Source organism: Gopherus evgoodei, chromosome 9 (genome assembly GCF_007399415.2).
Source record: "Gopherus evgoodei ecotype Sinaloan lineage chromosome 9, rGopEvg1_v1.p, whole genome shotgun sequence".
NCBI classification, from domain to species: domain Eukaryota; kingdom Metazoa; phylum Chordata; order Testudines; family Testudinidae; genus Gopherus; species Gopherus evgoodei.
Window position 1 is genome coordinate 95,421,323 of NC_044330.1, and position 11,601 is coordinate 95,432,923.

Here is an 11,601-nt window from a genome sequence, read left to right on the forward strand (position 1 = left end):
ATAAGGCTGTTTATTCAATATTCTTTTAAGCAATCGACCCTGTATTTTGTCACCTTAATACAGAGAGACCATTTGTATGTATTTTTTCTTTCTTTTTATATAAAGCTTTCTTTTAAGACCTGTTGGAGTTTTTCTTTACTTCAGGGAAATTGAGTCTGTACTCACCAGGGAATTGGTGGGAGGAAGAAATCAGGGGGAAATCTGTGTGTGTTGGATTTGCTAGCCTGATTTTGCATTCCCTCTGGGTGAAGAGGAAAGTACTTTTGTTTCCAGGACTGGGAACGGAGAGGGGGAGTCACTCTGTTTGGATTCACAGAGCTTGTGTCTGTGTATCTCTCCAGGAGCACCTGGAGGGGGGAAGGGAAAAAGGATTATTTTCCTTTGTTGTGAGACTCAAGGGATTTGGGTCTTGGGGTCCCCAGGGAAGGTTTTTCAGGGGGACCAGAGTGCCCCAAAACACTCTAAATTTTTGGGTGGTGGCAGCAAGTACCAGGTCCAAGCTGGTAACTAAGCTTGGAGGTTTTCATGCTAACCCCCATATTTTGGACGCTAAGGTCCAAATCTGGGACTAAGGTTATGATATGAGTGGCAGCGGGTGGGATATAGACAGAATCCAGAAGCCAGTAGGAATATTATATTTTTCTTTTCTCTGCTAAGGGCTTTTTAGCAGAGAGAAACAGTTTGGTTTTAAAAGGGAACCAGAGAGAATTTTTTTTTCTGCTCTCTCTGGCAGTTTGTGGCTTGCATCTTAAGCAAGAAATCTTTAAGGTGCTATTAAGAGTCTTTTGTAACACAATAGCACTCCCATTGAGAGTCATTACCAGCACTATATATATGCAAATAAAGTGGTTTTTTTCAGGTTTACTTAACATTGAAGATTAGCTAAAGGCACTGTTGCTAGGCAGACTTCAGGAGGCAACAGAGAACCTGCAGTTCAGAAGATAAACACCGGAGGGCACCCCAACACAAGAAAACAGGAACCATGACTTCTAAGGCAAAAATTGAGGCCGAAGAACAAATCAAAGAAGCTGAACACAGGCGACAACTGGAAATAAAACAAAAAGAAATAGAGATGAAAGAAAGGGAAGAACAAGCCAAAGAGGCAGCACACAAAAGAAAACTAGAAGAAGAAGAGGTGGCCTACCGAAGGAAACAAGCAGAAGAAGAGGCGGCCCACCGCCGAGACATGGAAAAACACCAAAAAGAAAGGAAAAACACCAAAAAGAAATGGAAAAACACCAAAAAGAAAATGAAGAGAAGGAAAAACAGAGAAAGCAGGCAGACAGAAAACAAAGACTCAGACACAAAATTCCCTCCACCCAAAGTTGAAAAAATCCGGTTTCCTGATTGGTCCTCTGGTCAGGTGCTTCAGGTGAAAGAGACATTAACCCTTAGCTATCTGTTTATGACAATCTGCCACAGGAACAATAAAATCAGGCTCCATGCATGGCCAGAACAACACATATATTATGTGACAACACTGTAATGCCACCCGAATACCCTGAGAGAACCTGCTTCAATAAGGAAATAAAACTCCCTCCAAATGCACACGCCTAGCCATCACCTACCACCCCACATTAGAACCCATATGAGGTACCATTAAACAACCACCACCCATACTTGATGGAGACCACATCCTGAAAGAAATCTTTCCTGAACCCCCTCTTTTGGCCTTCAAACAAGCCCCCAGCCTCTCCAAGCTCATCATGGATGCAAGTTCCCCACAGACCAGGACACACCAACTCAAAGCGGCACCAGACCCTGCCCAAACAACAGCTGCAAAATCTGCAGACATATCTCCACTGTTACAATAATCAACACCCACGCCCCTGCCCCACACACCTTTCAAGATTCATGTGTCCTACACATGCCTGTCAGTCACAACATGTGGTGTACCTAAGGTGACCAGATGAGAAGGAGAAAATATCGGGACACATGGGGGGGGGGTGTCCACCGCTGGAGCACAAAAAAAACCCCAGAAAAGCCGAGTGCTGCCAGCAGAACGAAATATCGGGACAAATTGCATCCCGACCAAAGATCGGTTGGGACACAGAACAAACACCTAAATATTGGGACGGTCCTGATTTTATCGGGACGTCTGGTCTCCCTAGGTGTACCTCATCCAATGTACTAAATTCCACAATAGCAACTAGGTGGGACAATCACTACACTCTTGAATGAACTCATGCAGGAAAACGATAAAAGACAAAAACATCCTATCCTCTGTGGTTGAACACTTTTCACAAAGCGATCACGCTATCTGAGCTCAAAGGAAACCTGCACAACACCTTCAGAAGATGAGCCTGGGAGGTTACATTCCTAACTTTGCTAGACACAAAAATCATGGACTGAACAAAGACAACTGTATTTATAGCTTATTACAGCAATCTATAACTTGCTAACCCCTTTCCCCAGCTTCCCCCGCCCGCATGCATAGGTGCCGACTCTGTGGGTGCTCTGGGACTGGAGCACCCACAGGGAAAAATTGGTGGGTGCTCTGCACCCATATGCTACACAATCTGTTCCACATTGTATTTAGCTGTGACACCTCCCAGAGCTCTGTGTAAACTTGAAAGCTTGTCTTTCTCACCAACAGAAGTGGGCCCATAAAAGATATTACCTCACCCATCTTGTCCCTCTAATATCCCGGAACTGACAGGGCCACAGAAACACTATAATGATGATCATTGACTAACCACAAAAGCAATGAGGATCTGGTGGGACCTTAAAGACTAACAGATTTATGCCCAAATAAATCTGTTAGTCTTTAAGGTGCCACTAGACTCCTCATTGCTTTTGTGGATACAGACTAACATGGCTACCCCTCTGATACTTGACTAACCATAGACTCTTTGGCACTCTGCACATTGGCTGGGTAGCTTTTGCAGCTTCTGTAAATCACTCCGTTTTCTCTTGCTTCAGCTGATTTCCCACAACAAGTCTCTTGGCTTATATGAAGCCACTCACTGTGGACTTTGCAGGAGACGCTGAAAACTTGACAGAAGCAAACACGTTGCAAGGCTTGTCAGCTCATTACTGTTGCCAAATGCTCAGTGCTGCCGAAACGTCTGTCTTTTGCTTGTTTGAATGCAGTGCCGGCATCACATTGTCTGGGCTGATTTTACTCCTTTGGAAATTGACTAAGAACATGATTGTCCGTATTGCCAGATGAAAGGAAGGGAGTATGGAGCTGAGACAGAAGCTCAAGCCATGGAGCATGTGCAGGGCCAAATCCTGCTTCAGTTACACCAGTGCAACTCATCCGCACCTGATTAGGATCTCATTTACTCTGACTTTTAGACCAGTCTAACTCCATTAACTTCACTGGCACTACATGTGACTTACACTAGCGTAGGCTCAGAAGCAGACCCATTGAGGTCCACCGGGATGCATGGATATTGCGGGGCAGATCTTTGGTTCACTCTAAGTAAAATCACTCAGCCTCAGACATCTCCTGCAGTACGTGCTCTCTGTTATGAGTCCTAGATTTACTGTATGGTAACCAGGGCTGCAGATTTGTCACGGCATATTTTATCAAAAATCATGGAACAGTCATTGGAAATTTACTAAAAGTGATGAGTTAGGAGCAACTGGTTTGTAAGTCCTGGGTGTGAAAATTCAGCTATGCCTCTTTAACAATAATATACAGAAATCCTTCTTCCACTGCCTCCTCCTCCTTGCCCTGCCAGGGGGACACCGACCATCTGTAGCAGCACCCTCTGTTCCGCCACTGCAAAAATCCCAGCCTGGTAAGGAGAGCTTGCAGTGCCTCTCAATCACATTTTGCCCAGCCACCCTGCACCCCGGCTGACAAAGGGCAGCCAGGCCAAACCTGAGTGGCACCGCAACCCCAGGCACCAGACTGCAACACCCTGTGGAGAGCTGGGCCCAGCTCCACGCAATAAGAGCCACCATTGCGGGCTGAGTCGGCGCAGAGTGGTCCTGCTCTCCAACTCCCCTCCCACTGGAGGTCTCCCCTCTGCACTAGACCTGCAATCCACCTAGAACCGTCCTGCCGCCCACTGGTGGGTCACAACCCACCGTTTGGGAAACTGCTTTATTAAAACCCCAGACACAAAGAAAAGTCATGGACCAGCAGAAAAATCACAGTATCTGTGATATTTTTACCACCATGGCAAACATGCAGCCATAATGTCAGTATAATATTTCTAGCACAGGAGAAAAACAGGGGTAGCTTCCTCATGGCTCTATGTTCTATGGGCACATTCACTGCGAGCATTTTATAGTTGTTTACTGAACTATGTGTACGGGTCCTTTAAAAGGTCTAGGATTTAGATTACATGTGCTCTGCTGGGCCATAGCAGGGAAATTCTCAGACAAGTGAAGAAAGAAAGAAAGAAAGAAATATTAATTCAGTCATTTAACCTACCCCAGCTCTGAGCTGTTCTTCCCATACATTCTCTCTTCTCTGAATTCCACAGAAAAGTTTTCATTTCTTGAATTACATCTGCCAACGTTTTCTTCCCCATCTTTTCCTTGTGCTTTTCCTGCTCGTCTTCAGAGTGCTGTGCTCCCTCTTCATCCTTGTTTTCCTAGAATAGTTACAGAATGCAACCGCCCTTCCGCCAAAATGAGTTTCTCATTGGCCAAAAATAAATGCAAGACTACTTAATATCTGGAGATGTTTCAAATTTCCATTTCCTATCCCCATCATCTCGCCTGTGTTACGGAGAGGCCCTTTTTTGGCTGTCGTGGTTTATAATCATTTAGATCCCAGGATTTATTTTCCCAGGACAAATATGGCTCTGCAGTCACACTGCACACGAGCCTCTCATCCTGGTTCTCCCCTTTGTTCACAGTGAGTCTTCGTTTCTAACCCATGTGAACATGATGAAAAGAAGCATTATTCCTACACCTCTCATATGCACCTCTGATGTGAGTACAGCCTTTCCTGTGCTGTGATACGCATCAGGAGGCGATGCTGTTAAACAAAGGCTTCCAACTTCTTTTTCTTAACATGCTTCTTTTTCTGTTGGCCCCTTACTGAAACTTAGGGGTTTTTTTTTGGTTGGCCATCTCCCAGTACCAGAAGAAAGGCAAAGGGGGAAATCAGGAGTCTGAGACTGACAGTGCTCCAGGTCAGGTCAGCCTGATTGACAGGGAAGGCAGATTAATGAGGGAGTCAGGAGGCTGGGGGTCCTGCCCTCCATGTGGCAGCTGCCAGGGCCAGAGCTAAGGAGAGCTGGGGAGCAGGGCCGCGCTGGCCAGAGCCGGAGGGGCCAGAAGAGCAGCCTAGGGAGCTGGTGGCAGAGCAGCAGCAGCAGCAGCGGTGAGGCAAAGTGGAGCTGGATCTGGAGCAGTCAGGAGCCAGGTGCAGTGAACAGCTGGGGAGAGCAAAGGGGGACCCTGGCAGCAGACCTAGTGCAGGGAGATGCAACCAGGCAAGAGGCCTGCAGGCCAGACTTGGTGGGGGGATCATAACCCTGATGGGGGGGGCTGATGCTGGGAAGAAGGATCCCGCCACCTAGAGCCTGAGAGCATGTGGCCACCACTTGAGCAAGTGTCCAACCCACAGCATCCCTGCAGCACAGCCAGAGCCTAGGAAGGTGGCCTGGGACATGTGAGGAAAAGACTGTGAACTGCCCTGACATTCTGGAGACAGCTGTTTCCCCGAGTGGGGTTAAGTGTATTCCTTTAACCTTTCCCATGGTTTCCTTGTTTTTTTTAATTGGTTGCTCTTTAACAAATTATACATTGCCCTGAATTGTATGTAACGATCAGTGGATCAGGGAAGCATCCAGAACGGAGAGAGCACCCCAGAGGGGGACACCCTATCCCTGTCCTAAGTGACCACGACAGAGTGGGGGTCGAGCCCCCCTGGAATCCTGGGCCCAGCATTGTCAGGGTTATACAGGAGAGAGGAAGGGAAGCTCAGGCAGGTCTCTGGGTAAAAGGAGTGGGATTCTTTCGCTAGCCAGTTCCACTGGGGTACTGCATAAGCTAGGAAAGTTCCACACAATAGTGGGGCTGTTCCCCCAATTACACTAGATTGAAGAGCCCATTATTCAACATTTGTTCCTCATGTAGATATTTACAGACTGTAATCAAGTCACCCCATAATCTTCTCTTTGTTAAGCTAAATTGAGCTCTATGAGTCTATCACTTTGGGTACATCTACATTGCTAGAAAACCCCTGCGGCACCACGTCGCCAAGCCCGGGTCAATTGACTTGAGCTCGTAGGTCTCAGGCTCTAAGGCTAAAAATTGCAGTGCACATGTTTGGGCTTGAGCTGGAGTTGGGCCCTGAGACCCTCTCCATCATGGGGATTCAGAGCCCAGGTTCCAGTCCAAGCCCAAAGGGCCTGGCTCTGTTGACTGCAGGGGAACTTGATCCATTTACATCAGAGGAGAATTTGGCCTCTGATGCATGAAAGGGTTTTGAGGTTTGGCAAGTGGGGAGACAAATAAACAGGGACATAGTGTTTGATCACCGCAGCCTCCCCTCATCAGCAACTTCATCTAGCATTCCCCAGGCGCTCAGCACCCTCAGCTCCCATTGACTGCAGTGGGAGTTTAGGGGCTCAGCAACTGCAAGGTCAAGCCCCATCCTCAGAGCCAAAAGAGAGAGACACAATCCAAATGTAACCCAGACGCATGCAGGAGGTATACTGCTCCTTTAAGAGGGACCGCTCAGCTGCCCTGGCAATTCCCTCTTCTCTGGAAGGATGCAGAAAGTGCTGGGAGGCTGGAGCTGGCCTGAGCACACCCCTCTTGTGCTGCTGCTGTATAAACTGCCTGACCAGTAGGAGGGGGCTGAGTTGCCTGTGGAAGTTCTTGACCTGGCAGTCTGGTGTGCATGTTCCCAGGAGACTGTAAGGAGGTTGTGTGCAAGGAAGCCAGAGGACTGGGAACCTGTTGATGTTTGATGGTATGGTATTTGATGCAGGTGAGGTGGCAATAAAACAGATTTTAAATCAACCCCTTCTATCACCCTCATCACTGCTGGTATCTGAATGAGGCAGAGGTGGAGAGTGCAGCCAGATTGGGGAAGTATTTAAAACTCCCCCATGTCTCTAAAATCAAACAAAACAAAGTTCACAGTGGGGTGGGAAGAGGGTGTCTGATCCTGCTCGGGGGACTCCCCGGGCCTCACTGGGGTAAGCGAGGCAGATTCTGGAGCAGGGTACATAACTGACCATGGCAGTGGGACCAGATAAATGAATGCATTTGAACTAAGGAACTGGCAAAAATTCCTGATTAAAAAAAAAAAACAGTGTTCCAAAGGGGAATAGAGGAGTGAGGCGGAAAGCAACAAAAGCAGGGCCCCCTGAGAGCTTTAAAAGTTCTATGTAAAACCTTTAAGATCAGCAAAATAGTGTGCTATTGATATGTCTACAAACTACAAGCAGTTTGTTATTTATTCATCAGTAGTAGTACAGTAACACCTAGATGCCCCAAATAAAATCAGAGGCCCACTGTGCTAGGAGCAGTACATACATGTAGTGAGAGACAGTCCAGGCCCTGAAGAACTTGCAATAAAGAGGATGGGAGGAGGAGAAACAGAGAGGGGAAGGGACAGTGGGTCAGTGGTAGAACCAGAAATAGAATCCAGGTCTTCTGATCCAGTGGATTGGGAGCCTTCTTTGTGATCCCCTTGGGAACTCAGGGCCAGAGATGGGCTCAGCTCAAAACCATGAATGTGAAACTGTCCCTGTCCCCACCAGCTCCCCTGAACTTTGGGGAAGCTCAGATCTGGATCCAAACTTGGTGGAGTGGGCCCATCTCTGCTTAGAACTACAAGGGCTAGAGGGTAGGCTCTGGAGCATTGATGGGCTAATGAAGGCTATTGTGAGGCTCACACACTGGGTCACTCTTGTTTCTTTTCTAGCACAAGGGCAGCAAATCTATCCAACTGGACAGTAATTTGAAAGGTAGCACAGCCTAGTGGCTAGGGCCCTTAACTGGGATTCAGGATAGCTGGGTTCTGTTCTCAATTCAGCTCCTAACCCACTGTATGACCTAGAATGAGTCACCTCAATTCTCTGTACCTCAGTTTCCCTTCCTACCAGTTGTCTGTCTTCTCTGTTTATACTGTAAGCCATTCAGGGTGGGACTGTCTCTTACTATGTGTGTGCTTAGCACAACTGCGCCCTGAGCTCATGTGGGGTCTCTAGGGCTACCATAACACAAATAGTAATAACAATTTTACCCCTGTTTTAAGACACTGGACATGAAACGTGGAGTAGCACTAAGTCTCCCCTGAAAGGATGATCTTTGTATTTGTATTGATGAGTCCCCGCCAGCCCAGTCATTAGCATCTGTATTTGTATTGATGAGTCCCCGCCAGCCCAGTCATTAGCATCTGTAATGATGGGAATGAAATCAACATCCTCTGCAGGGGAATTATGGAAGCCAGCCAGGGCCATCATTTTTACAGTATCTGGTTCTCTGTCCCGCTCGGCACAATTTGTACTATGCAGGTGAGGCAAAGGGAGTGAAAAGCAGCCACCGTGGGCTGTCCTGATCTAGAGGAGTCCCCAGTAAACATGGACCCAGCATAGCCAGCTCCTAGGCCTGTCACTGGGCAGCCAGCCCCAGTACAGCGCTGTATCAGGACAGGGAGAGGAACTGGCCAAGGCAAAGCATACTGCATGCTGCCAGTCCCCAGCTGGCAGATGGTCCCTTGGGGATGATTGCCAGTTGGTGGAGTTTAGAACAGTCCCCAGGCTGCTCTAAATTCCCCCACAGCCAGGCCTGTCACAGATCCAGCTAGAAAGCCGAGGGATCAGAATGGCCCAGCCACTTTGCTCGGTGCAGCAGAGAATTAGAACAATTGAGTGTATTCATGGGCTAAGCACAAATGCCCTAATTCTGGACTGTGTCCTGGCCCCTTTCAGCACTGACAGCATACACGAGCTATAAACCAGCCAGATCTTCCCACCAGGAAACACCTCAAGAGGGTGGAGTAGCATAGGGCATGCCCCTGGGATAGTGTGTGGTGCAGGGGCATGCCAGGGCTGTGCTGGGCTGGGGAGGAAGGTGCTCTGGATATTCTGGGAGGCCAGTGGATCCTTTAGGGGTTGTTTCATCCAGGGCAGATATTAGGGCATCCCTTGGGGCTGCTTTCATGTATGCTGGGAGCCAAACTTGCCCATGGCATCCCCAGAACCTGGAGGTGAACGGTGGCCAGAAGGCATCCTGCTCTCTTCCTGCATGCTATGATAGGATCCGCTTGGCTGAAGCCCAGAATGCAGGTTCCCATCTCACCACAGTGCTGCAGGCCTGTTTTCCTTTGGAAGTGGCATAATGCATTTCCTCAGGGAACTAGGCATCTGCGTAGGTTAAACTGACAGCACCCCGCATACCCCAGCAGAGAGAGACTCGCCCAGGGAGCTCTGCCGGGAAGCTGATCCATCCGAACTGTGTTGCCCTGGGAAAGGCTGCCAGTCACTTACATAATCCCTTTGGTCTCCCCTAGGACAGTTTGTACTCTGATGTATCATGTGTGTCTGGGTTACCTTGTGTCAAGAGACTCTCAGATGAGACCGTCCTGTTTAGATCAGTACTTTGCTGTGTGAACCTGCAGAAATTCAGCGTGGAATATGGCTTATGGGGCTCAGTCCAGGTGTCCCCATTTATGTATCCAAATCCCAGCTGCTGGGGTGTTCTACCTCCCCTCTCCCTGTTAATTGCTCCTGCCAGGAAGCAATTGTATAAGACAAACATCTGTGGTACATTAAAACTGGGACATTCAGGGCTAGATTCTCATCTCAGAGACAGCCAGGCACATCTGGACCACAGTGGAGCTGGAGCGATATCCTGGTCCTAGCAACATTAAGAAGAGTTTTCCCAATTCATTTCAATGGCCCTTACACCGGATTGACTCTGGTCAGATCAGCTCAGAACCTGCCTTTCTGTGTCTCCTTAAAACCCCATTTTTTAAGCAGCGCTGGGAGAAGTGATGGTCAAACAGAAATGGACCCAAGCTCATTGTTCTAAGTTAAATCACTTTGGCTCATTCAGGATGAGACTGTCTTGTGCCCCAAACCCTGGGAGCACTTGTCTTGTTTCCCTGGTCTGTTCTCTCTCCTCCCCACCCCGGCCTGTTGGTTCTCCATTGAAAAGGATTAACCCCATCCCAGTCACAGCAGGAAATGCTTGGCTTGTTTGCATTTTGCAGTCCTGTTTGCCCATGTGGCTCGCCTCCCCGACTCCCCTTCCAGCAGGAGGTCACTATAGATCAATGGTGAGCGCCTGCACTCTGCACTAGGGCACAGGAGCAAGAGCGATCCCATAAGGAAAAGTCACTATATTTATCACCCTCAGACGTGAAATGGGATCCCCCTTCTGCAACCCCCCCTCCTCATTTCTATAAGGGGCCGTTTGCAGCCCCCAAAAGACTCACCGGCTTCTGGTGGTAGATGTCCCGCTGGCCTTCTGCGCCTCCAGAGGTGGCATTCATTTCCATGGCTTTGTGTAAAATGCAGAGAAATGGAACAATTACTATCGTCAAAAGCCACGTCTGGGGTTAATGGTACAAACTGCTCTCTGTACAGTACGGGCCACCCCAGTACAGTGAATGCGCTCCCATCACTTATTCCAACTAACCAACAAAGGGAAGGTGCACAGAAAGCTGGCTCAGCCCTTAAATTAAACGCAAACGATGAGAGACCTCTGCTTATTCTCCATGGGCAGGAGCCAGCAGGACCAGCTGGCACCTGTGGCTTTTTTGGATGTTCGAGAGGGAATCAAAAAATAACTCTTTCATCGGAAGGCCGAGCTCATGCAACAGGATCCTGTACAACATTTAAGGTTCTCTTCCACCTAGAGTCGTTTGCACTTACAACACAGTCAACCACACGGGACTCCCCAATAAGATAACCACTTAGGAAGCAGGTCGCCTCCCCTTGGTCTTTGGAGACTAGGAATCGCTTGATTAACAAGTTAGCAGGCTGTGACTTAGTAGCTGAACATATACGTCAATGTGTGCTTGTCAGTCATGGTGAGTCCTGGGTGAATGCTTGCAAAGTCTCTTCTGTGGCTGAGAGTTCTATATTTATCACTTTCAATCAAGAGGGGCTGCAGCTAGGACTCTGCAGTGTCAGTTTCCCAGACATATATAACTCCAAGAGTCAGTCCTGACCAGCTAGAGGAACTCGGCAGAAACAGCCAAGAATGCCAGGCAGCCCTACTGGGTTTCGAATTATGTCATGTGATCCCACTGGGCTAGATAGATGAGCATGTTACTTTCACAGCTTCGTGGGTTATGGGCATGACACGCTGCTCCCCCTGAACGAGGCTGTTTGCAGCAATGGAAATCATCACTTCCGGTGGAATCAGCACTAATCAAGAATGGTGCACGTTGGGACTAATTCATTGGCAGCTTAAGCAGTGGTGTATATTATCCCTGGTGACACATGAGATGGAAAATGGGATTGGAGTGTGTGTCAGTAGTAAAGGATTGTGATTTGCACTATTTGGTGTTCTGTGGGTGTGTGAACTGGCACATTTGGGGACAGATTCTGCTCTTGGGTACACACTGATGTAAATGTGGAGTGACTCCATTGTCAGGTGAGTTTACACTGGTATAAGAGATCAAAATTTGCCCTAAAGGGGCAGCACTGGGAAGATTTTGCCCCA

At 48.2% G+C, this 11,601-nt stretch overlaps 1 protein-coding gene across 3 annotated transcripts in view; it reads right to left on the reverse strand.

Moving 5' to 3' along the window:
* The window catches only part of ATP1B4 (ATPase Na+/K+ transporting family member beta 4), a 28,465-nt gene extending 17,499 nt beyond the window's left edge, over positions 1-10,966 (reverse strand). Inside the window, exons 1-3 of one of the 3 annotated variants that reach the window (XM_030574278.1) lie at positions 10,806-10,966; positions 10,367-10,431; positions 4,391-4,553 (exon numbers count right to left, since the gene is read on the reverse strand). In XM_030574278.1, the coding sequence (XP_030430138.1) occupies positions 4,391-4,553; positions 10,367-10,429 (226 nt within the window). In that variant the 5' untranslated portion in view covers positions 10,430-10,431; positions 10,806-10,966. Of the gene's footprint in view, positions 1-4,390; positions 4,554-10,366; positions 10,432-10,569; positions 10,786-10,805 lie in introns of those variants that run through there. The other 2 variants (XM_030574281.1, XM_030574279.1) reach the window with 2 other exon arrangements.
* Positions 10,967-11,601: the final 635 nt, after the last annotated feature.